The 24,329-nt window shown below is 38.7% G+C and overlaps 1 protein-coding gene across 2 annotated transcripts in view; it reads left to right on the plus strand.

Annotated features, from left to right (window-relative positions):
* Positions 1-18,814, plus strand: part of COL4A5 (collagen type IV alpha 5 chain) — a 333,343-nt gene extending 314,529 nt beyond the window's left edge. For both annotated transcript variants that reach the window (XM_004379760.2, XM_004379761.2), the window contains 10 exons: positions 1,818-1,951; positions 5,902-5,974; positions 6,108-6,179; positions 6,862-6,990; positions 7,735-7,833; positions 9,146-9,358; positions 14,090-14,267; positions 16,182-16,296; positions 16,642-16,814; positions 18,171-18,814. In XM_004379760.2, coding sequence (XP_004379817.1) covers positions 1,818-1,951; positions 5,902-5,974; positions 6,108-6,179; positions 6,862-6,990; positions 7,735-7,833; positions 9,146-9,358; positions 14,090-14,267; positions 16,182-16,296; positions 16,642-16,814; positions 18,171-18,252 — 1,268 coding nt within the window. In that variant the 3' untranslated portion in view covers positions 18,253-18,814. The remainder of the gene's footprint in view (positions 1-1,817; positions 1,952-5,901; positions 5,975-6,107; positions 6,180-6,861; positions 6,991-7,734; positions 7,834-9,145; positions 9,359-14,089; positions 14,268-16,181; positions 16,297-16,641; positions 16,815-18,170) is intronic.
* The last annotated feature ends 5,515 nt before the right edge of the window (positions 18,815-24,329 follow it).

The following is a 24,329-nucleotide window of genomic DNA, read 5'->3' on the forward strand; positions in this document are numbered from 1 at the left end:
AGTTATAATAACAACAATAATAATCCCTTACATAGTTTTTACTATGTGCCAGGCCAGTGATTTATACACAGTAACTCATTTTATCCTTGCAACAAGGTGATATGGTAGGTACTATTCTTATTTCCATTGCATAGAAGAGGAAATTGAAGCCAAAGACATTAATAAACTTACTAAGATCAAATAGCTAATGGTTAATTGAGCTGGGATTCAAACCCAGCATTCCAGCTCCAGAGTCCAGTGCTCTTAATCACTGTGCCATGCTGCCCTGTAGCATTGATTCTGGGTCTTAGAGTATTGGGAAGGGAACTAAAGTCAGAATTTTATCTCTGATCAAAAGATAACCCTTTGCCCATATGTAAGCATGAACACAGCATTGTAAATTTATATGCCTATGATACTTCCTTCAAAAATAATCCCTACATGTCTTTCTTTTTTGTCAAAATCAATGAAAAACTAAGATCTCACAAGAGAGAATGTATAAGTCTATTGGCTGTTTTTTATTTCGGGGTTTGTAATTATTTTCTTGGGAGCCCTGGTGGCGCAGTGGTTAAGTGTTCGGCTGCTAACCAAAAAGGTTGGAAGTTTGAATCTGCCAGCTGCTCCTTGGAAACCTTATGGGACAGTTCTACTCTGTCCTATAGGGTCGCTATGAGTTAGAATCGACTCAATGGCATCGGGTTTGGCTTTTTTGGTTGAATTATTTTCTTAAGGCAGGACTCATTAGTCTCAGCCTCAGCAGCTACTTAACACTCTGCAAGCAAGTAACAGCTATTTCCCACCTGGTGACAAAAGACTTGGCCAATGGTAAGAGCTCCTTGGGTGCTTAATGGACCTGATGTCTTTATTTAGAAAGGTTAAACACATGGTATAGAGAAAAGGGCTTAGCAAAACTCCCATTTTAGATTATTTTATTATTTATTTGTTCGCAAGATACATACAGAATTTTTTTTCTTCAGAAATATTTAAAATGTATAGAATATGAAAACATTTAAAAATAAGTTTTGAAAGTACTAAATTGAACCAGTACCTCTGACATTTTTAAATACTCTCATGTATCAAACATATCACTAAAATGAAATTAAGCAGTTAGTTTGCTTAAATCACTATCTAAGTTATATGGTAATAAAAGTTGACTAGAAATAGCTACTTACAAATAAAACAATTTTATTTTAATCGCAGTTAGACAAATGACTTGAATCTCTGATCGCCTTACCATAAACCAAAACCAAACCCGTTGCCGTCGAGTCAATTCCGACTCATAGCAAAGTGCCGGCCTTTTGGTTAGCAGCTGTAGCTCTTAACCACTACGCCACGAGAGTGGTCCTGGAACCAACTGCTTCATCATTAACAGGCCACTTGTTAGGTTGCAAATTCTTGATCCCCTCCGCAGCCATACTTAATCCAAAACTCTGCGATGGGGCCCAGCAGTCTGTGTTTTAACAAGCTCTCCAAGTGATTCTGATGCATGCTCCAATTTAAGAACAGTGTCCTACAATATGTACTTTATTTCACTTTAAGTTATACACTTCATTAGGGGTTACAGAGGCAAACTTCACTGTCCTGCATCTTTTCTTTAGATACAAGATTAATGGATACAGTGCATAGTAAAATGCAAACCAGAGTATGAAAACCAGTGTTAATAACAAAAATAACCCAATTTACATTAGAAACAGCAGCAGCATATGTCTATATGTTTTAATGTAGTCTGGGCTTGTGTTCTGCAAACTAGTAGAAGATCAATATTTTAAAAGGCTGACTCTTATGGTACTCACTCTTATGCCATACTGAATTTTGGTCATTTGTTGTGCATTATCAAGGTCTACCAGGTCCAGAAGGTCCCCGAGGTCTCCCTGGAAATGGAGGTATTAAAGGAGAGAAGGGAAACCCAGGCCAACCTGGGCAACCTGGCTCACCTGGTTTGAAAGGAGATCAAGGACCACCAGGACTCCCGGTAGGACATGGGAGTAGATATTTGACGAGAGAGGGATGAGGATGTTTGCATTCAAAATGAGAATTCTAAGGGGCGTCATTTTAATTAGTGCTTACTGGACAGAACTCTATGAATGGCTCACTGGTGAATTACAAAAGAAAGTAGAAGGCAAATCTTCCGTTAAAGGGTTGCTCACAAGTTACTTTAGCTGGAGTCTTTCGTATATATAGTATTTAGATTTGAGAAGTCTTTTTTTCAGTGAAAGCAAATTTATGCAAAGGAGATAAATATAACAGAGCGTTGGATGTGGATGAGTGCACCCATAGGGAAGTAAGTATGGTGAGTGGGGATATTTTAGATATTGAAATTAGATAGAGTTAGGGTCAAGTTTCAGCTCCACCACACATTTCTGCTTTGTGCCTATGAGGAAGGCAAATACCGTAGACCCTGGTTTCTGTCTTCACCTATAAAAAAAGAATAATAGTATATGTTCACATCTATATGCATGCACTTTCCACCTTGGTTTGAGTGACTGAGTCACAGACTTCTTTACCCTCAAAGCTTCCTCCATTTATTCCAGAGGATTTTTGGTACATTTGGCAGCCCACAGAGTCTGGTACAGCCTTTTAACTCTGATGGCTGCTTCATAGCAGACAAAAAGAAAAAACAACTAAAGTTGTTTTTAGGTGCTATGGAGTCCGTTCCAACTCATAGGGACCCTATGTACAACAAAATGAAACACTGTCCAATCCCACACCATCCTCATAATCGTTGCTATGTTTGAACCCATTGTTGCATCCATCTTGTTGAGGGTCTTCCCCTTTTTCGCTGACCCTTTCCTTTACCAAGCACGAAGTCCTTCTCCAGGGACTCGTCCCTCCTGGTAACCAGTCCAAAGTACGTGAGACAAAGTCTTGCTATCCTCACTTCTAAGGAGCACTCTGGTGGTACTTCTTTCCAAGACAGACTTGTTCGTTCTTCTGGCAGTCCATGGTGTATTCAGTATTCTTCGCCAACACCATAATTCAAAGGTGTCAATTCTTCTTTGGTCTAAAGTAGCGACCCTTAAAGCTTTCCAACATCTAGCCTCTTCGCCCATGGCATCACTATTTTCTCAGTCACCTAGACTTAAAATTTTAGTCTTATCCTTGTCCAATCTCTACTCCCTCCCTCCCTCATTTATCTCTCATGTACCTTCACTTACATGTCACTATGTCTGATTCAAGACTACTGCCTGATACCAACATTTTATAAACCTAGTGTTGTCAAATATTATTCATTTTCTTCTGTGCCAATTAGTTCTTGTATTTGCACCTTTTCTAACTTTTTATTTGAAAATAATGTCAAGCTTATAGGAAAGTTGCAAGAATGGTGCAAAAAACTCCCAAGTATCATTTATCTAGATTTACCGATTGTAAATATTTTGCTCCATTTGCTCTTCGTATGTGTGCATACACACACATACATAATTATATACATATATAATATATAACTATATATAATATACATATATCATATATAACTAAGTATAATATACATATATATTATACATAACTAAGTATAATATATATATAATTTTGAAACATTTGAGAGTAAGTTGCATCTATCATGCATTTTTATCCCTAAATACTTCAGTGCATATTTCCTAAGAATAAAGTTTGTTTGTTTGTTTTTATAAAACCACAGTATAGTTATTAACTTCTGGAATTTGAACATTGATATGATATTTTTATTTCTACTTTCATATTCCAATTGTATCATTTAACCTAATAATGTCCTTTATAGTACTTTTTCCTCCAGTATGGGATCCAGACCAGATGATATATTGCATTTGATTGTCTTACTTTTGTTTTTATTGTTAGTGTTAGTTGCCATCTAGTCAGCTCTGACTCATAGCTACCTTATGTAGAACAGAATGAAACGTTGCCAGGTACCGCATCATCTTCATGATCATTCATATCTCTTTAGTCTCCTTTAATCTAGAACAGTGCCTAAGCCTTTTTTTTTTTTCATGACCTTGATCTGTTCCTACACATGATGACGCCATGTGTGTAGAGTATAACTGCTCCATATGGTTTTCAAGGTTGTGACCTTTTGGAAGCAGATCACCAGGCCTTTCTTCCGAGGTGCCCCTGGGTGGGTTCGAACCTCCAAAGTTTTGGTTAGAAGCCAAACACGTTAATTGCACCACGCTGGGAGAATTGTAGGCACCCCCTGTTGTCTTATGTTTCCTGATAATCAGATTCAGGTTATGCATTCCCAGCTGCAGTACTCATGAGTGATGTTGCCCTTCTCAGGGTATCAGATATGGAGGCCTACAATGTCCATCTGCCCCTCAGTGGTGATCTTAATTTTGATCACCTAGTCAAGGTGTTGTCTGGTTTCTCCACTGTGTGATTACTCTGTCCCTCCTTGCAACTAATAAGCAAAACTGTGGGAAGACACATTAATATCATGTAAATATATGGCTTCTCATCAAACATTCCCTTTAGATTTAGCATCTATTGATGATTTTTGCCTCAACCAATCTATACCGAGTTAGTTGCAAAATGATGATTATATAACTCTAACATGCCCTCCCTATTTATCAGTTGGTTCAACTGTAAGCAAGAGCCCTCCCTTCTCTATTTACCAATTTATTTCAGTATGGACTCATTTTCAATGATTTGTGTTGTTGTTGTAAGGTGCTGTCGAGTCAGTTTCTACTCATAGTGACCCTATGTACAAAGAACAAAACACTGCCCAGTCCTGTGCCATCCTCACAATCGTTGTTATGCTAGAGCCCATTGTTGAAGCCACTGTGTCAATCCATTTCATTAAAGGTCTTCCTCTTTTTTACTTTACCAAGCATGATGTCCTTTTCCAGGGACTGGTCCCTTCGGATAACATGTCTAAAGTATGTGAGACGTAGTCTCGCCATCCTTGCTTCTAAGTAGCATTCTGGCTGTACTTCTTCCAAGACAGATTTGTTTTTTCAATGATTTATATATATTTTTAATTGTCATTATTTGTTTTTATGCTCAAATTGTCCCCGATTTGGCCAATGGGAGCACCTTCAAGCTGGATCCTATGTCTTTTTGACATACTTCCCCTCTTTTTTAGCACTTTTGTACTTTTTGGCATAATAAGATATATCAGGCTTGCCCCTTTGTTTTTCATTCCTACTAGTACGAGCCTCATTGTCCAACATTTGGACTAGTTCAATAGCCCACTAAATGTTCTTGCTGTTTCATATTCTTCCTTTAGATACATTCTAAAGTTATTTTCAATGCTTTTTCTTCCTACACTTTTCCTCACCATCAAACCCAATTAATTACCAGGCCCTACTATATTTTTGCTAAAACTTTCAGAAGTACCGGCTATCATTTTTGCACATGTGATTCTAATCCAGACACTTACCACATCAGGTCTAGACCAAAAAAGAAGTGTGTTTGTTAGTGATAATAAAACAATTACTACGGTGAAACTTGTGAAAGCTTGAACTCAATGAGACTTCCTCGTTTTTCCGGGTCTTGCAAGTTTTCCACCTTTGACAGGGTGCAGTCTTCCACTTTTCTATCACTTATTTTAAAGGAAAATATTTGAGTTTTCCTCCTCTGACAGCTGTCTGCCTTACACAGGTTCCAGCTTTTGTAGGTTTTACTATAGTTATGAAGCACACACCACATGCCAGTCAGTTTTCTAAGTACTTTATACGAATTATCTCATTTAATCCTCACAACAACCTCATGAAGTAGGTACTGTTATTTTTTCTCCATGTTATATTTGAGAAAACTGGCTCAAAGAGGTTAAGTAATCAACTCAAGGTCACACAAGGTAATAACCAGTGAAATTTAGATTTGAATCCTGGAATTTTGCCTCTAGAGCCAGGGCTGTAAACCACTATGCAATAAATACCACCTATACCCTCACTTCTGTCCCTCCTCCTTCTTTTTTTTTTTTTGTAACATTAATGACTTTTATTTATTCAGGGTAATCCTGGCCGGCCAGGTCTCAATGGAATGAAAGGAGATCCTGGTCTCCCTGGTGTTCCAGGATTCCCAGGTACTTAAAGGGATGTTTTGGGATTCCACTATACATTATACTCTTTGTAGCAAGATATCCATTTTCTGATTTGGCTAAGTAAAGGGTGTAGCCCTGCTGCTTCACTGTACAATTGTGTGTACTTTCTTTGTAGGCATGAAAGGACCCAGTGGAATACCTGGTTCACCTGGCCCTGAAGGGGAACCAGGACTTACTGGTGCCCCAGGTAAGACTTATTTCTGGAGGTAGTTATACCTGATACTTAAACGCATTGAGGAATTCGAATGTTTCCGATCCATCTTTCAGCCCAACTGTCAGAGTCTAAGTCCCCAACAATTAAGGAGAAATAGTCAGGACTGTCCATCTATCTACTAATCTCTCAAGCTCCCTTTTTAATTTTATCAATGCAATATTGATAGCAGACCTTTTTAATGTAAGATAGACACAGAGTCAGCAAGAATGCCTCACTGAGATTTTTATTGACTTTTATACTAACTTTCCCATCTTCAGTTAAATGGATCACAAGTCACCTGTGTATGCTTGTATATTTTTTTATGTGAAAACAGTTCTTTTTGCTAAGAGGCTTACAGAGATTTCCTGTAAACTGTGAAACTGTGCATCTGCTAAATTCCTCTACTAGTTCAGTGGATTCCTTGACAAGTACAACAAACAAGAACTACAGATGATTGAAAAGAGGGAAGATATGCCTATTTTTTAGCCATTGACCCTAAGAAAATTATTTTTCTGCCTCTGGGTGAGATAATGGTACAGTTTTCCCAAACAGATTTCTGTTGCATGTAACTTGTTTCTCTCACACTGATTCTTACTCTGACCTTATGTGACTTTGGCATGTATTCCTTCTGGTATTTCTCCTACCCACCTCCAAATTTGTGTGTTTTGACTCTTAGGTCCCCCTGGATTACCTGGTCCTTCAGGACAGAGTATTATAATCAAAGGAGATGCTGGTCCTCCAGGGCTCCCAGGCCAACCTGGATTAAAAGGTCCACCAGGACTACCAGGACCTCAAGGCTTACCAGGTATCTTTGCAGATCATCTATTTAAGCTTATCTATTTGGGAACATTTTCCTAGTTGTTTTACATGTCAGATCACCACAGGTCTCATTTCCCCTCCTTCTTGAAAAATTTCTCATGCCCTAATTTCTTTTAGGCTCGGTCTAATTCCTTCCAGCTCCTCTTGCTATTCTAACTTGAATGACTAAGTTAATGGTGTTTAAAACTCCTCAATAAAATATGCATTTAAGATCTAGTGCTTCCTTTATCCCATCCACCAGAAAGATAGGCTGATTTGATAGGCTATCAATTCCCCACTGTTAGGACTCATGGCTTCTAAACTAAACCTTGTCTAGTTAGCCATTTGACTCTATGCTTACAGCCAGCTTTGATTATAAAGTAAAGCTAAAAGAAGTCTTTAGATTTTTTCTCTTAAGTGATTGAGTGGCAATCTTTCCATAAATAAAGTGTATCAGGTAGTATCAGTGATACCTAACGAATGTTGGACCCTGAGGTCCTGTCTGATAGTGAAGGCAAAGGGAGCATAGCTACCATATTAAGGGACTCTCCTCAGAGGCAAATGGAATGTTTCAAGCTAAATCCTGACCTGATTTTTCTGTCCTTGACTTGAGATTTTCCTGTATATAGCTGGGCTCAAGACAATACTAGTTCATGAATTCATTGACTCTCAAGGATCTTAGGTCTCCTAGATCTGTCTGGATATAGAAATTCTACCCACATTTGTAAACTCCATTTCATTCTTCCTTTAGGTCCAAATGGCCCTCCAGGAGATCCTGGACGCAATGGGCTCCCTGGTTTTGATGGTGCAGGAGGGCGCAAAGGAGATCCTGGTCTGCCAGGCCAGCCAGGTGAGTCAAGTAAAACAATGATGCTAATGGTGGTCTTTGAGTCTGTGAAGCCTCCGGATATACAGCCTTCACAGCCTCCTCCGTGCTCTAAGGATGGGGGTGTTCCAGGTACTCACTATACTTACCTGTTTAGCTAATTTTCAATATATTGATATAAATCCCTCGACTATCTTGAAACTATTGTGAATCCTTCCACATTTGAAAATATCACTGTAGGATGTAATTTCCCTCATAAAATGCAGTAAAGTATAATCAAAAAGTTTAAGTGGTTCCCATAGAGCGTTAATGAGAGTCAAGTTGAGGAGAATAGAACAAATCCATGCGGAGATGACAAATGGATATGCATATTTTTGAGGCCATTCATTAATAGGTGTTCCTGATAATATTGAATCTGTTGTCTACTAGATTTCCAATCTATACTCAGTCTACTTGCAAAAATAATTTTTGTAATAAAAACATACACTAAAGTAAGATTGCTAAAGTAGAAATAGAAGATTATAAACTAAATAGATTTTTAGTATATATTAGCAGTTCTAGATATGTAATATAAAGAGTATGTTTTGGCAAAAGTATCAGTGGTATTAAGGCAGAGGGGTGACATATATGGCCAGCCTAGAACCAATGCCTTGTCATTTCATTAACTCTATATTTCTAGGGAAGAAACAAGTTAGTGTCATCTTCATCACATACAGGCATTGCTGTGAAGTTTCTTAAAAATAAAAATCTATACAGGCAGTAGCCTAAGGCCTGTATATTAAGAAAATTTTTAAATAGGCTTAAATCAAGGGGCTAAGTGGGGAAGGGGAACCAGAGGTAGATTGAAAAGAGACATCTTGAAAAGGCTTCTTCAGAATTCCCTGCCTAGTCTCTAAACAAAAAGGTATGCCTGAAAATAATTCCCCAGACAGATTCAAAGGAAAATGTTGTTCAGCATTGAAGCTGGCAGACTGATGGCAACCACACCCTTCCTGGTATTTGGTCATGGAGCTTTGACTCCTTTAGTACAGCAAGAGACTAGATAACGTGCAGGCTCTCCAAATAAGCATCATTTCTTCCTACATAAAGTTTCATTCTTCCAGTATTTATTTAGTACCTAGTGCCTTCAACCAATTCCAGAAGGAAAAAAAAAAAGTATTTGAAGGCAGGGACTATGTCTTATCTCCAAACTCATGATATCTGACATCTGACAATGCTTAGATATTCTATAAATATTAAATAATTTAATCTAATGAGGCCATAGTGTTTGGTCAATAGCCGTAATAGTGGATCAGAGTTTACTTAATCTTGCATCCGGATAATTCCATGGAAATAGGTACTCGTGGTTTGGATGGTCCTCCTGGGCCAGATGGATTGCAAGGTCCCCCAGGCCCGCCTGGAACCTCCTTTGTTGCCCATGGATTCCTCATCACACGCCACAGCCAGACAACAGATGCACCACAATGCCCGCAAGGAACTTTCCGGATCTATGAAGGCTTTTCTCTTCTGTATGTGCAAGGAAATAAAAGAGCCCACGGTCAAGACTTGGGTGAGATAACTGGCATCTTATTTCTGACTGTGCATTTTGCTTTTGTTTTGAAAATCCTGTAGGCCAAAGAGTGCATCTCTCTATTCTTTTGGGGCTTCTAAGTTGAAGACCATGTCAAGGGCAATTGAACGTCTTCACAATGATATTTTAAATGACTAATATTTAACCTTAAACTAAAAGCATTAATTAACTAGTGTGAGGTGCAATTGTTGGCCTAAAGCAAGACATTTTGGAAATGGCCACATTTACTTAGCTTAGTTATGAAAGAAGATTCCCTGCAATCTCTACAGTATAGCAGCTACTTGAGTGAGCAGCGTTTATAACTCATGAGAGATAGTTCCCTCTTCCCTGACACTGGCCTTCATGAAGTTGAAAGAAGAATTCTGAAGAGAATCTTGGTTCCTAGATCAAAGAATGTAAAGGTTAAGTGCTTTATTGTGCTAATTAATAGTTCCTAAAATAAGTGTCTTAGCTTTCTAAAGTATTATCAGAGTACTTTAAAGCTATGCAAAGCACCATATTTTCATACAAAATCCACTTCACTTAATGTATTCCCATGTATTTTCCCTATATTTTGGCGGACAGTTTGGTTAATAGAATGAGACTGGACTGGATGACCCTCAAGACCTCTCCATCCCTAAGATTTGAAGATTCTGTGCTGCTGTTTCTTTTACAGCTACCAAAAACTGAGAGGGCCTTTTCTGGAATTTTGACTTTTATGCTGGAGTCCCAATTTTGACCTGGGACTGCCTATTTTAGGGGTCACTTTTGCCTCCATAAAGACATTTAAGAAGATAGTCTAGTCTTCGAGTTTCTGGGATCTCTGTGGTGAGAGGTTTCCTGAGGTCCCCTTGGCTGGGCCATTCTGTGAAAACAGTTCTGTAGCAGCAGAGACCCCCAGGGGTCTGCTGTGCTCACTGTGTTCCCAGACAGCTCTGGCCCACTAGACTAGGCATGTCCCCTTTTGTGGAAGCCAGCGCTCACAGACCCTTTTATGAAGCTAGATAAAGTAGTTTACGCAACATCTCTTTTTTCCCTCTTCTACTTCTCTTTTCTTCCTCTGATTTTCTTTTTCTCCTTTTCATCTTTCCTCTGCTGCCTTGTTTCTTTCGTTTTCCTTTACGTTACATCTTTTTTCCCCTAATTTCACAATTGATAACTTTTCATTGTGAAAGTATTCTTATCTTTTAGGTAACTTTCTCTAGTTGTTTCCTCATAAAATTCTTCTCCTTTTTAGTCCATTCTGTCTTCACTGTCAAAGCCTTACTTATACCCATAATCAAGCTTGTAAACTTCAGATCCCTCACTTCTCTTCCATACCTCTATCAGGTCAATGGGAACCATTAGGAGTTTTTGAGCACTATGAAGCTCAAAAATGCAATGCAAAGAGAAAATAGGGTAGGCTATCTAAATATTTCACTATAACTTTTCAGAATGTATATATTTGGTCAATCAAGAGCAGCCAGAACATGCATTCCAACTTGGAGGCTGCAAACTGGCCCTGACTCTGGTAAAGTTTCAGCCTAGGACACAGGAAGCCCATGATTGGGCCCAAGATCCCAAGGGTGGTCGTATGTTTCAGGGGTTCACACAAGGATCAAATTGGAGATATCTTGATGACTAAGCAAAGAATAGAGGCAACTATAGCTTTGATGTTAAAGAAACAACCACCTGAGAGAGTAAACAGTCTGTGCTGGATTAGTGGAAGGATTATGGTATGTAAAAAAGAGATTGGAGAGGGAGGATAGAATACTAAAACTGTTCTGGCTGGGAGAAAACTCATACTGAGAACCATTAGTCTATTGAAGCCTCATGATTTTAGGGTGTGGGACACACTGAGAGTGCATGGGATCACTGTCTCTTTGAGAATTCAGAGAACCCAGGATTCTGAATTATTGTGGGCAGCCTGCGCCACAGATGCAACCAAACACGCCTATCTCATCATTATTGGCCTTCCTTTTATGTACCCTTCCTTTACTCTTTTTTTCTGAGACCAGGGGTATTCCCAGCTCTGTTCCTAATTAGCGAGTAATGTTAGTTTCTCTTTGTAGATTACTTTATATTGTACAAAGCACTTTCACATCCCATATCTAATTTGGTTTTCACAATTGTGATCAAGAGAGATAGAGAAAAAGTGTTGTTTTTGTTGTTTTTTTTCCTCATTTTACGCACAAAGAAACTGGACAAGAGGTTAAGTGACTTAGTCAAAGGACCTTTTGAAAATATTTTTAAAATCTTTTTTGAAGCTTTGGAAAATCTTCAAGGGAAGCCTTTGAAAAGATTCCTAGGCCCATCCTAGACCTAAAAACCAAAAACCCAAATCTGTTGCCATCAAGTCAATTCCAACTGGTAGCGACCCTATAGGACAGAGTAGAACTGCCCCATAGGGTTTCCAAGGAGCAGCTGGTGGATTCGAACTGCCGACCTTTGGGTTAGCAGCCAGGCTTTTAACCACTGCACCACCACGGCTGCATCCTACAGTATAAAAATTCCCACTGATTATGATGATCCACCAGGTTCAAGAATCATTGGTCTTTTATCAGCCATCTTTAATCTGAGGTAGACATACCCCTTCGAATACATGAAGAATTTCCAAGGGCTACAAAACGTATTTTTAAGGGAATCAATTTTCAAATTTTCAGTTTTCATAGGTACTTTCTCCTGACGTTGTTCTGCCTGTGAGTATGCTTTGGGTATTCTCCTTTCCCACATCTGCTTTCACTATTGCCCATCTCCCACTTTATGAAAGAATTATACTATGGCACATTGCCTTAAAGTGTGAAAACCTCTGGGGAACAGTTTGAAAGGGACAATTCAAAATAATGGTTTTGTTAAAGGCTCCATTAACCCAGGCTCTATAACTCACTTCTAATCCATCTCATTAAGAAATGCATTGCCGATAAAAGTTTACTTTTATGTTTAATAATTATAAATTTTATATCTATATTTTGATTAATTATGAATTTATAATTATAATGTTGACTCAGTTCAAAATAAAATATTTAACATGTCAAACCTTATGAAAACAACATTCTAAAAAGTTATTTTAAATTTTTGTTTCAGAGAAATATGACAGGATGATCAATAAGACTTTCAAAAATAAAATTGTATTATATTAGGATAAAACTGTGAGGGAAGTGGAATGAAAATATAATTTCCAAATGCCAAAGGAACAATGTAAAATTTCCAACTTTTAAATATGAGTTTATATATTTTTTTAATGCTAGTTTATGTACAGGAATTTTTTAAATGGTTAATGTTAAGTTTCAAATCATTACATTGGATACATTTGGAAGAATGATGTGAAAACCAAAAAAAATAAAACCAAACCCCTTGCCGTGGAGTCGATTCTGACTCATAGCAACTCTATAGGACAGAGTAGAACTGCTCCATATGATTTCCAAGGAGGGCCTGGTGGATTTGAACTGCTGATCTTTTGGTTAGAAGCCGTAGCTCTTAACCACTACACCACCAGGGTTTCCATAAGATTTGTTTTTAAATATCAATATTTACAAAACACCAGATATGACAGTTGGCAAGGTAGAAATGTGGTTTGCAAAGTCTCAGCCCCAGTATTACAAAGTAGAGGAACCGCCCCATTGCCATTGAGTCGATTCCCACTCATAGCGACCCTGTAGAACAGAGTAGAACTGCCCCATAGGGTTTCTAAGGAGCAGCTGGTGGATTCGAACTGCTAATGTTTTGGTTAGCAGCCTGAGCTCTTAACCACTGTGCCACCAGGGCTCCATAAATAGAGAATAGAAAGGTCAATTTTGAGCTGAGAGACAATAACCAATATCTTAATAACTGGCATAGTATAAATTTAAACTTCTGATTAAAAATTTTAGATGTCAACTTAAAAATATGTGAGGAGGTACATCATTTTTCGTCATCCTTTTGTGAGTAAATGAGGGAAAAAAAGACTTGATCGTTCAGAGATAACCTCCATTGCCCCTGCTAGTTGCTTTTCTTTCTTTGTCACATCATTTATTCTTCTCCATTTTTTGTTTGTTTTTCCTTTTTTACTCTCTTATTCACCTCTGAACCTGCCCATGGTTACTGTGAGTATTGGTTGGCACTACTGTTGTCTCTAGGCTTAAACAGATTGCAAACCATGCAAGATATATGTTGTTGTTGTGTGCCATTGAGTCAATTCCAACTCGGAGCAACCCTGTAGGACAGAGTAGAACTGCCCGTAGGGTTTTTTAGGCTGTAATCTTCATAGAAGCAGATCACCAGGTTTTTCCTCCCATGGAGCCGCTGGTGGGTTCGAACTGCTGACCTTTCAGTTAGCAGCTGGTTAGCAAGCCAAGTGCTTAACCAGTGCACCACCAGGGCTCCTTCACAAGATGTATATTGCGGATATTCTGGAAGAAGAGAGAGCAACCTCGAGTAGGAGATAGTACTATGATGTTGTAAGGACTCAGTGTATGCCCTGCATTTGTCCACAATAAATTATTAAATAGTCTCCATTTGAAGACACCATTGTTTATGGTATATATCACCAGTTTAAAAAAAAAACTGCTTTGGGGAATATATAATGAGCTACCACAGTAAATGTCCACATAAATTGTAAGATACGTTCTGATTTTAGAAATATTAAAATATGAGTAAATGTGCATCTTAGAATTGAAGAAATAAAGTATATTTGTTATCCAAGAAATATGGGCAGGTTGTTTTTTGTGTCATCACGAGGCAGCCCTTCAACTTTTTCTTTCCAATTCTTCCTAGGGACGGCTGGCAGCTGCCTTCGTCACTTCAGTACCATGCCTTTCATGTTCTGCAACATCAATAATGTTTGCAACTTTGCTTCGAGAAACGACTATTCTTACTGGCTGTCTACCCCAGAACCCATGCCAATGAGCATGGAGCCCCTGAAGGGGCAGAGCATCCAGCCATTCATTAGCCGGTAAGACACCGGTGTAGCTTTGACTTTTACCAATCCCACGTTAGTTTAGTTAGTCAGAAATGAATCCAAGGCTAATAATCTGATGATATTCCTCCCAGGTTGGGTAGAACAGATGTGCCTTTATAATATTCAGTTCAGTATTTAGTTTGATCCATATTTATTGGTATCTGCTTTTGACCAGGCCCTGTGATAGACACAGTGTAATATACAAAGAGCTCACAGACTTGTCTTTAGACAAATACACGTCAATGAATCTGATATAAATCAGGCTTGGGCTAAGTGCTACAATAGATCTAAAAATGTTATGAAAGCTTAGGGAAAGGGATGTTTAATTTCAACTGGAGAAATCTAGGATAACTATATGGAAGAAATGTATTTTGAACTGGTCAATTCTTGAAAAATTGGAAGCACTTTAGACATAGTAAAGGGGAAGGACATAGTAGGAAGAGAAAATGGGAATGGGTAGTAGATCTATGTAGCTAGAATGTAGGGTAAAAGTTGCATAGGGAGAAAAGATTGGGAAATTCGCTTGGGCCCAGATGGTAGATGGTAGAAGTAACCAGATTGGAGTTTGGAGTTTAGTTGGTATATAATGGGAAACCCTCAAAAGTTTTTGAGCTACGCTTCAGGGAAGATTACAAAGCCATCAGTATGTAACATGGATTACAAAGAGGATATTTCTGAGATAGGCAGATCAGTTAGAAAGAAGGATATTACTATAGTCCTGGTATGAGTGGACTGGAACTCACAGTAGGGGGCATTTGAGATATCACATTGATAGAATAGATAGAATTTGGCAACTCATTAGCTACGGGGAGGAGGAAGTGATAGCTGGAGGTTTGAAGCATGAGTAACTAAGGGGAACGTGGTAACATTAATAAAGATTTCCTAGGGTTTTGCCACCTTGGAATCCTAGTTTAACTCACTTTCCTAGAAATATTGGATATTGTCATTTTCAGTCCAAACCATGACCTGACTGATCCAAGATTCCAGTTACCATAAAGAAGAAATGCCTGGGAAGTCTAGTTTCTTTGACATTGAATGTAAAGGTTAGACCTAGTTCAGCTTCTCTTAGTAGAAAATGTGTAGTGCTTTTTTAAATATATTTACTCAGATCCTTTGGGGAATTCTTTTTTTTTTTTCCTTGTGATTTTTGTCAGTCCCACCTCTTGAAAGTAAAAGATCCCCTAAATGTATTCCCTCTTATGTGGGTAAACCGTTTGTGCCAAATTGACCTCAGTCACATTTCAAAGAGATCCCCTCATGCACTTTATTAAAAGATTTGGTAGACTCAGCTGTATATACTACTCTTTTGCTGTTTTACTTGATTTTATAGATTTCAGTCACATCCCCAAGTGCCTTGGGTAGTACCTTCCCAGCATTCTGAATATGTTGCACTACTCTAGATATGGCCAAATGGTTAATGAATGTCCTTTGGACCAAGAATAATAAATGGGGATTGAGAATGTGTCTGTTGTTTCTTATCTGTTCCAATTTACCAGACACTGTTCTTAACACAGTTTCATCATTGCTAAATGTCTGTCCTCTGGTTGGGCATGTTGACAGCAAGTAGTATGTATAATACCCTAAGCCAAATTCTTACAGCAATTATGGCATTGCCTATAGCAAGTATGAATACAAATTTAAGGCACAATGGAAAATGAAAATGCTATAGCAGTGATTCTGCAGTTTCTTGAAAAAAGCTTACAGTTTTAGTTTATAATTTCATTTGTGTATATTGGGAGACAGGGCTTATGTAAAAGCAATTCTCAAAGTACATTTTTCTCCTCCTTTTGTGAGCATTGAAGACAACTTAATGGGCCTCTATACCAGGAAAGCTTCCAAAGAAGAGGGACTGCTGTTTCCCACATACTCACTTTATAGATGATGTTTCCGCTCCCTTTTCCTTACCAGATGTGCAGTATGTGAATCTCCAGCTGTGGTTATTGCAGTTCACAGTCAGACAATCCAGATTCCTCATTGTCCTCAGGGATGGGATTCCCTGTGGATTGGCTATTCCTTCATGATGGTACGAAACACTTTTCCTTGCCTTTGTCATCATAGCTACCTGTCCATCAAATCTGCATTTCTCCCTAATATGAGGAATCCCTCATTTGCATAATAAGAGGCTTGAACCTCAAATAGCTTCTGTCCAAGTACTATGTTTCTCTCATACATTTTCTGGAACATATTTTCATAATGTGCCCATTGCTTTTCATGACTACCTTTGGTGTAGATACTATTCCCTTTCCTCTGGCCCTCATTCCTTAACTGGATTTTCATTTTTGGCCAAACTTAGCACACACCTTTTGGGTATTCAGTAAGATATTATGGCACCTGGGTATTGTGGCACATTTTTCCTTGTCTTTTCTAGCACACAAGTGCAGGAGCAGAGGGCTCAGGTCAAGCCCTGGCCTCGCCTGGTTCCTGCTTAGAAGAGTTTCGCTCAGCTCCCTTCATTGAATGTCATGGGCGGGGTACCTGCAACTACTATGCCAACTCCTACAGCTTTTGGCTGGCAACTGTGGATGTGTCAGACATGTTCAGGTAAGGTGCTTATGGCTTTAGTTCAGGTCCTAAGCTTCCTTCAGAGATGCTAGGGAAGAGAGATACGATTCATGTATGATTTATACCCAACAAATGTTAGGAATTGGTTGGAATGTGTTCTTTATTCTTGCTTTTTCTCCTCATATATCTGGTCCAGGTCAGAAAAACAGACTTGACTAATATTAGCTAAATGTGGTTTGAGATGCCTTGGTAGTAATCCTTCAATAGCAAATCAGATAGAGTCAAGGAAACCTGCTCAATAACAAGTCAGCAGCTGTTCACCTAGACTGAGGCCACTCCAGAAATTGAAGCTGTTGTCTGTGTTCTCTCCCCTAGCCCTGTAATTTCCTTTCCCAGGATGTTTTCAAGGCTCTCATCTGTTTGAAAGAGTAAAACCACAGATAATACATGTATCTTAGGATTCTTCCCTTTATTTTTTGTTTTCAGTTTAAATTCATTTTTATTTGTTTCTTTTGAGTTATTATTACTTCATATTTTCCTTATATTCCTTATCACACATTCATCTTCAGTTGCCTAGATCTTCCTCATTCTAGGACTACTAGAAGATTGTATAAGAGAAAGAGAGAGAGACAAATAGACAAAGATAACAGTGATGGGGAGAAAAGTCATAAAAAAAAACCTATGACCACTACTGTCTTAGTCATCTAGTGCTGCTCTAACAGAAGTACCACAAGTGGATGGTTTTAACAGAGAGAAGTTTATTGTCTTCACAGTCCAGTAGGCTACAAGTCCAAATTCAGGGCATCAGCTCCAGGAAAAGGCTCTCTCTCTCCGTCGGCTCTGGAGAAAGGTCCTTGTGATGCCTCAGTCTTTCCTTCGTCTGGGAGCATCTCAGCACAGGAACCTCAGGTCCAAGGGATGTGCTCTGCTCCCAGTGCTGCTTTCTTGGTGGTGTGAGGTTCCCATGTGTCTCTGCTCGCTTCTTTTATATCTCAAAAGAGATTGCATTAAGACACTAATCTTGTCAACCTCATCAGTATAACCTCATCACAGTGCTAGAATATATAACACATGAGGAGATCACATATAATCTCATCATAGTGGTAGAGTTTACAACACATAAGGAAATCACATCAGATAACACAATCATACAATACTAGGAATCATGACCTAGCCAAGTTGCTACCCACATTTTTTGGGGGACACAATTCAATCCATGACAACTACTCTCTTAGGCCATAGCAGTTGCTGCATTCGAGCACACTGCTTAAAAGTAAATCATTAAATTGTTAGAGCTGCTAAACACAGATAGAATGTTTGAGTATGAATTTGAATCAACAATAGAGCTGAAATACCAGAAAAGGCTCATCTTATGTCTTGGTTCTTTTTTCCTAGCAAACCTCAGTCAGAAACGCTGAAAGCAGGAGATTTGAGGACACGTATTAGCCGATGCCAAGTGTGTATGAAGAGAACATAACATTTTGAAGAATTCCTTGTGTTCAAATGTGATACATACATATATATATATATATATATATATATATATTCCCAGGAAGCAATGTCTCACTCTCCCCAACTTTACCACTGCTGCCACCAATGGTGCTACTATATATGACCAAGAGAATATGCTGACTAGTAACCATGAAGATTCAGATGTACCTCACTAATGTGCCAGAGGAAGGTCTCTATTATGTTGCTACAAAAGAAATAAGGAAATGAATTTACTTTTTGGGTCCAGAATGACTTTCTCCAAGGATTATAAGATGAAGATTATATATTTTGCCCAGTAACTAAAATGGCACGTTAAAAATTCAATTAAGAGAAGAATCACACTGAGTAAAATAAAAGACTGCAGTTTGGGAGAAGAATTATTTTTCATGGTGCTACTAATCCTACTGTATCCCAGGTTTTTAATATAAAAGTGTTTAAGCTTATTTTGCTCTGTAAGTAAAGAATGTGTATATTGTGTAAACAGCCTTTTAGCTCAAAATGTTTAGTCATTTAGATGTGACCTGGCATGAATCATTCTTCACAGAAAACATAGGAAAACCTAGAATGACAGTAAGATTTTATATCCATTTTTATCAAAGTGGGAAAATTTATACTCTTGCATCAAGTTACTACTGAGAGTAAATTTATTTTGAGTTTTGTCCCCTTGTTCTTACTTGACTTTTAAAAAAACAGATTATTTTTTAGTCGCAGTTATCAGAACTTTAAATGTTCATGTTATATACCAAATTATGATGTCTATGGAGCAATTTATCTTTTGCTGTATTATCCAAGACACTCTTAAGATCACATGCCCCCATTTTAATTTTTTTCATCTTGTGTTAACTCATCCCTGACTGGGCAGAGTTCCCCAAACAATTTTGGAAAAAAAAAAATCTACAAACATATTAACTATTACTTTCCTGGTGCTTCTTATATAAGAATTATTCTCTTGTGGTCTCTGCTTGTATAAGAACTGGGAAGACTGATTTGTCATTCCTCTTTAATTACAAAAAGCCAATTGCTGTTCCTTACTTTTTTATGTTTTAAACATTTTATCATAAATAGTCATAGCATACGTTATTTCCCTAGCTGTCATCTTCTCACTTACTGTCTTTTAACCTGTCAGTATCAACTTAATTAAAGATGCCATATGTTGTAAAGATGGTTTGTTGTGTATATGTCTTCAGCCTACGTGTAAAAGCCTGCTTGTTTACAGATAGGCTATTCATCTGAACATCAGCAAGTGGTTCCTTCTCAGAGAATCATTTATAACAGTTCTAAACCAAAAGACATTTCTGCATATTTTATTACTCGGATAGCTGGTAGAGAACATACAGTAATGTAAACTATTTCTGATGTGAAAACAACTCTTTGGAAGGTATTTGTGATAATAAATTTATTGACAATATTGTGTTGATGGCTAGGAAAGGAAACAGATCTAGTTTCTATTTGGGGAAGAATTTATTAACACTATTTAAAGCAGATAAGTGAGTTAATATTCCTAATGATTAAGAATGAACACATGTAGCTCTCTAAAATAGTCCAGGGCTTGCTAAAAGTAAGAGACATTAAAAGCCTCTATAATAAAATGTATGTTGCATCTAAAATACAAAACAACTTTGAGAACTTTAGACCCTAATATGAATTCATGCAAAATCTTAAAGTCTACAGTGCTAAAATTTAGTGTCTAAACAATGGTAATTATCTAATAATACTGTTGATTTCAAGGCTAGCCTGTTGCAAATTTTAGCTTTATTTTTCCATGTAGCCACATGCATGAAAACACTAATGGGTAATTGTAACTGAAAACACCAAATTACATCCCACAGATTTTTGTACATGGTGTACGCACAGAGGTTGCTCCTTGATTTACAGTTTCAAACACTAATTCCAGAGATTTTTGCTGTTTGAAGCTTTCGCTCACATTTTTAGCTGGTTGAAAACCTTGGCACAGAAAAAACCGGACTGTTTTGTCATTGCATGTGCAGCTAAGTCTGTGTGTTTCTTAAATCCCCTGACTGTCACCAGCCCTGCTCTATTGTTTGAAGTACAGGAGCACAATCCGTTCCAGGACCTTAATGTTCTTGACCCTACCTTACCACTGAATTTTCAAATATTATTCTGATGTAGCTGCTCTAGTAGTTACCTGTGGTGCATCTTGCAGTCATACACAGTTAATGGTTTTCCCGCATGGGCAATGAATGAGCTGTTCTGCTTAATCAGTGCTTTGATTACCAAATAGTTATTACGTGTGCCAAATGTGGTTTTACCAGATGTCAGTGAATTATTCCCAATTCAAAAGTTACTTAAGGACCAAATTCTAATTTTCCATAGCTATACGGAAGAGTGGAGCGCTGGTGGCACAGTGGTTAAGCGTTAGGCTGCTAACCAAAAAGTCGGCAGGCAGTTTGAATCCAACAGCCACTCCTTGGAAACCCTATGGGACATTTCTGTTCTGTCCTATGTGGTCCCTATGACTCTGAATCGACTCGACAGCAATGGGTTTTGTTTTTGGTTTTTTGGGTATATGGAAGAGTTGGTGTCTGGAGTCATCCATCTCCTAGAAATCCATATATGAAAGTATGTAGAAAAGTGTACACTCCCATTGCTTTTATGCTTGTTAGCTTGGTCTCCAGTCTAATGCCATGTTGTTGTCACACACATAACTACCAAGCTTCCAAAGGAAGTTTTGTTGGCCACCTTGTGATTGTATAGTGGCTTTTTCCACCCAGCCAAATTCAAAGAACAATTTCTAGTTCTTGTGGTACCAGCGAGGTTCTTTGCTCCAATCAGTATGGTTAATTGAAAACTCGCTGGTCATGCCAAGCCATCAAAAGTTTATCCAGAAGAGGGCACCATTGCCTATAAAAATGAATCAACATCGGTAATGATTTGTGGAGTTCATTGGTGATGGTGGTGGTGGTGTCTAAAGCCCGGCCTCCAGATTCCTTGTTCTAAGCTTCATGTATTCTTTCAGCTTCACAAAGATCAATAGTAAGTATTTTAAGAGGTGGTCTAGTCTCCCAATGTCTGCATTCTAAATGAAGGGACAGCTTTGCTGTCAAAGATTCTCTTCTTAAGAGCCTGATTAGGAGTTGGCTGTAGTATCACTTCCCATGCCTCTCAGCACAGTAGCAAAGAGCAATCACTTTTGTTTGGCCAGGACTTCAATTGGCTTCTTTAGCAGAGAAGCTTGGTTCTCAGGCTGGACTACACAGTTTAATCCCTAGGCAGCTCCAAAATGAATAATATTTTTAAATCATATGTCATTTCCATTTCAGAGCAGTGGTTTCTAGAGTCTGTTCAGGGTGCTTGGAAGGTTTGTATGAGTTGAAATACTCAGAAATTGGGGCATTAAAGGAATCAAATCCAGATAGGTTTGTCTCTGAAGTTCCACATCAATGAACATTTTTTTGGATGCTTACTAGCTATAGAGCACCATTCTAGGTGGCAATCCAAAATCAACTCAACTAGGAACATATGTATTTACCATACTATATGCTCTGGTGAAGAAGTATGCTATTCTAGCTTAAATACCAAATCTGGCCTAACTCTAGGCCAAATCATGGGGCTTTTTGCCAGCGGTAACTGTCCAGAGGATGCTGGCTCACTAACCTGTGGCCCAACACATGGACAGGCAAAAGTCACTTTAATGTTACCTTAATTCTCTGTAAGTAGACAGCATGCCCATCACCTGACCCCACAGGATGATGAATTACTGGCATCTTTCAACTTACGCTAGATGGATGTTTTCTGTTTTCCCCTACATATTCACACTGCATCCTTCAGCCTGCTTTCTGCCCCAAAAGGTTCCTGTGCCCTCTAGTTTCTGGTTGGGTTTGACCAATGGGGAGCCACAGCAGGATATAGAGGGAGGGATAAGAGATGATGGGTCAGGGTATTTATTTTAACGGCTCCATGTCTGTGAGGTCACCTCAGGTTTGCTTATGTCCTTCAACTGAATATCACTGCTCCTCTCAAAGTGACCTGCTCTTCATAATTATCTTTCCTTCTGGTTCTAGTAACCTGTCCTTTTCCTCATATCTTCAGGCCTAGGGATGGTGACAAGTCTGCTGTTGCTGTGCTGCTAGCCCTGGATTCCTTCCTACGCTATCTTTTGTGGTTCTCCTACACACCACATGTATCTTTGTAATTAGTGTCTTCATAAGTAAACTCTCCTCAGATTATCCTAATTTAAGAGTGTTGTTTGTTTGCTGCTGTTACCCTGATGAGTACACAACTGTTCCCAGTTTCCAACATCTAGTGGAGGTGCTTTATTCCATATGTGGCAAAATGAGAGTAAATTGATTTAAAAAAAAAAAAAAGACATGCATGTTTAAGCATCTTACACTTTGAGTTGAGGGATAGGACAGAAGAAAAATGACTTAACGCCATTTAATCTAAGACCGTGTTTACCAAGCTTTATTGAAAGCTGTGTTCCAAAGTTCTTAGGAATAGAAAATGAATTTATTAGTGGTTTTCTAGCCTCGAACCTTTGTGAAAGGTGAGCCTGCAGCAGTTCTTCAGATCTGCTTCCCTTCTGTTCATCAAGGCTATCAGAGTGGGTGCTAAGACTGGAGATAACAAAAAGACCAGACAGGCTATAAAGCCAAAGGCAGTCTGAGACTACTTGCTAATTTCAAACAGGGTCTCGTGGAGCCTACCAAGAAGTGAATATACTTTCCTTTTAGGTAAAATAGATTTCTGGTTGATTTCTTCAGGGCCAGTAAAGTGCTTGCCATTGTCACTCATCACAAGACACAATGGTAAACCCAGATAGCAGATCTTTGTATCTTTCTCTGACACAATAAGGTGACCTCTAATGCCTCAGTAGCAACAAGAGTAACTCCTTACATTTGTATGTTGTTAGTTAACGTGACTCTGCATACATTATTTAGTCTGAGCCTTAAGCACTCTGGTGCACTCTCAGTGTGAGGATTGGTCTCCATTTTACAGATTCAGAAACTGAGCTGTCTAATGGTTAAGTGACCTTCCCAAGGTCACAGGACAAGTTACTAAATTCTTTTCATTCAAAATTAATCATCACCTTCTAGGCATGAAGCTGCCTATATCACAAAATTCAGAATCCCGAGTGGTAGAGAGTCATAGCACTACAGCAGTATCTGCCTCATGAGAAGTGATAAGCTGCATGTATTGGGAATCTTGTTTCCTAGTTGGGCTGAGTGCTTTTCCCAGCACTATAGTAGCACTTGGATCCCTGGTGGCACAGTGGTTGAGAGCTACAGCAAGCTATGGCTGCTAACTAAAAGATTAGCCATTAGAATCCACCAACCACTCCTTGGAAGCTCTGTGGGGCAGTTCTACTCTGTCCTATAGGGTCACTATGAGTCAGAATCAACTCGATGGCAATTGTTTTTTTGTTTTGTTTTTTGTTTTTTATAGCAGCACTTGAGACCCACTGGCATTAGCCTTTGACACAGGGACTTCCAGTGCATCCACTGTACCTCAAGATTCTCTTGTCCTGCCTAAGCTCTGTAGCTAAAGAAAACCTTATGAGTCTGGCCTGGTGCCCACCTTATGTGAACTTCCTTGATGTTCCTGAATCCAGACTAGCTCCTGGAATTTGAATGCTCCGGTCTGCAAACTGGAAACCCTGGTGGCGTAGTGGTTAAGAGCTACAGCTGCAGTTCAAGTCCACCCAGCGCTCCTTGGAAACTCTATGGGGCAGTTCTATTCTGTCCTATAGGGTCACTATGAGTCAGAATCGACTCAACAGCACTACCCTCCAGTACTAGTAGTGTCCAAGTTAGGACCAGTTTGTCTTGATTGTTATGTAAACCTGATCAAGGATCCAGATACTATCATCTACTATAGACAATTGTAGAAAGTACTCTGTGGAGGGGAAAATTTCTTGAGTTCCAACAGGAAAGTTAATTATATTTTATTTATACATCATATACATAAACACACAGAAGCAACTTGAGTTTGCTAACTATACCCTCCACTGGTCATATTTCACATGCAGTAGCTTTCCTTATTTGGCTCCCTTCAGCAGAAATTTAGGCTGGGAATCAGATGAGCAAACATCAAGCCAACGGGGCT

The sequence above is a fragment of the Trichechus manatus genome, unplaced genomic scaffold (genome assembly GCF_000243295.1).
Source record: "Trichechus manatus latirostris isolate Lorelei unplaced genomic scaffold, TriManLat1.0 scaffold00068, whole genome shotgun sequence".
NCBI classification, from domain to species: Eukaryota; Metazoa; Chordata; class Mammalia; order Sirenia; family Trichechidae; genus Trichechus; species Trichechus manatus.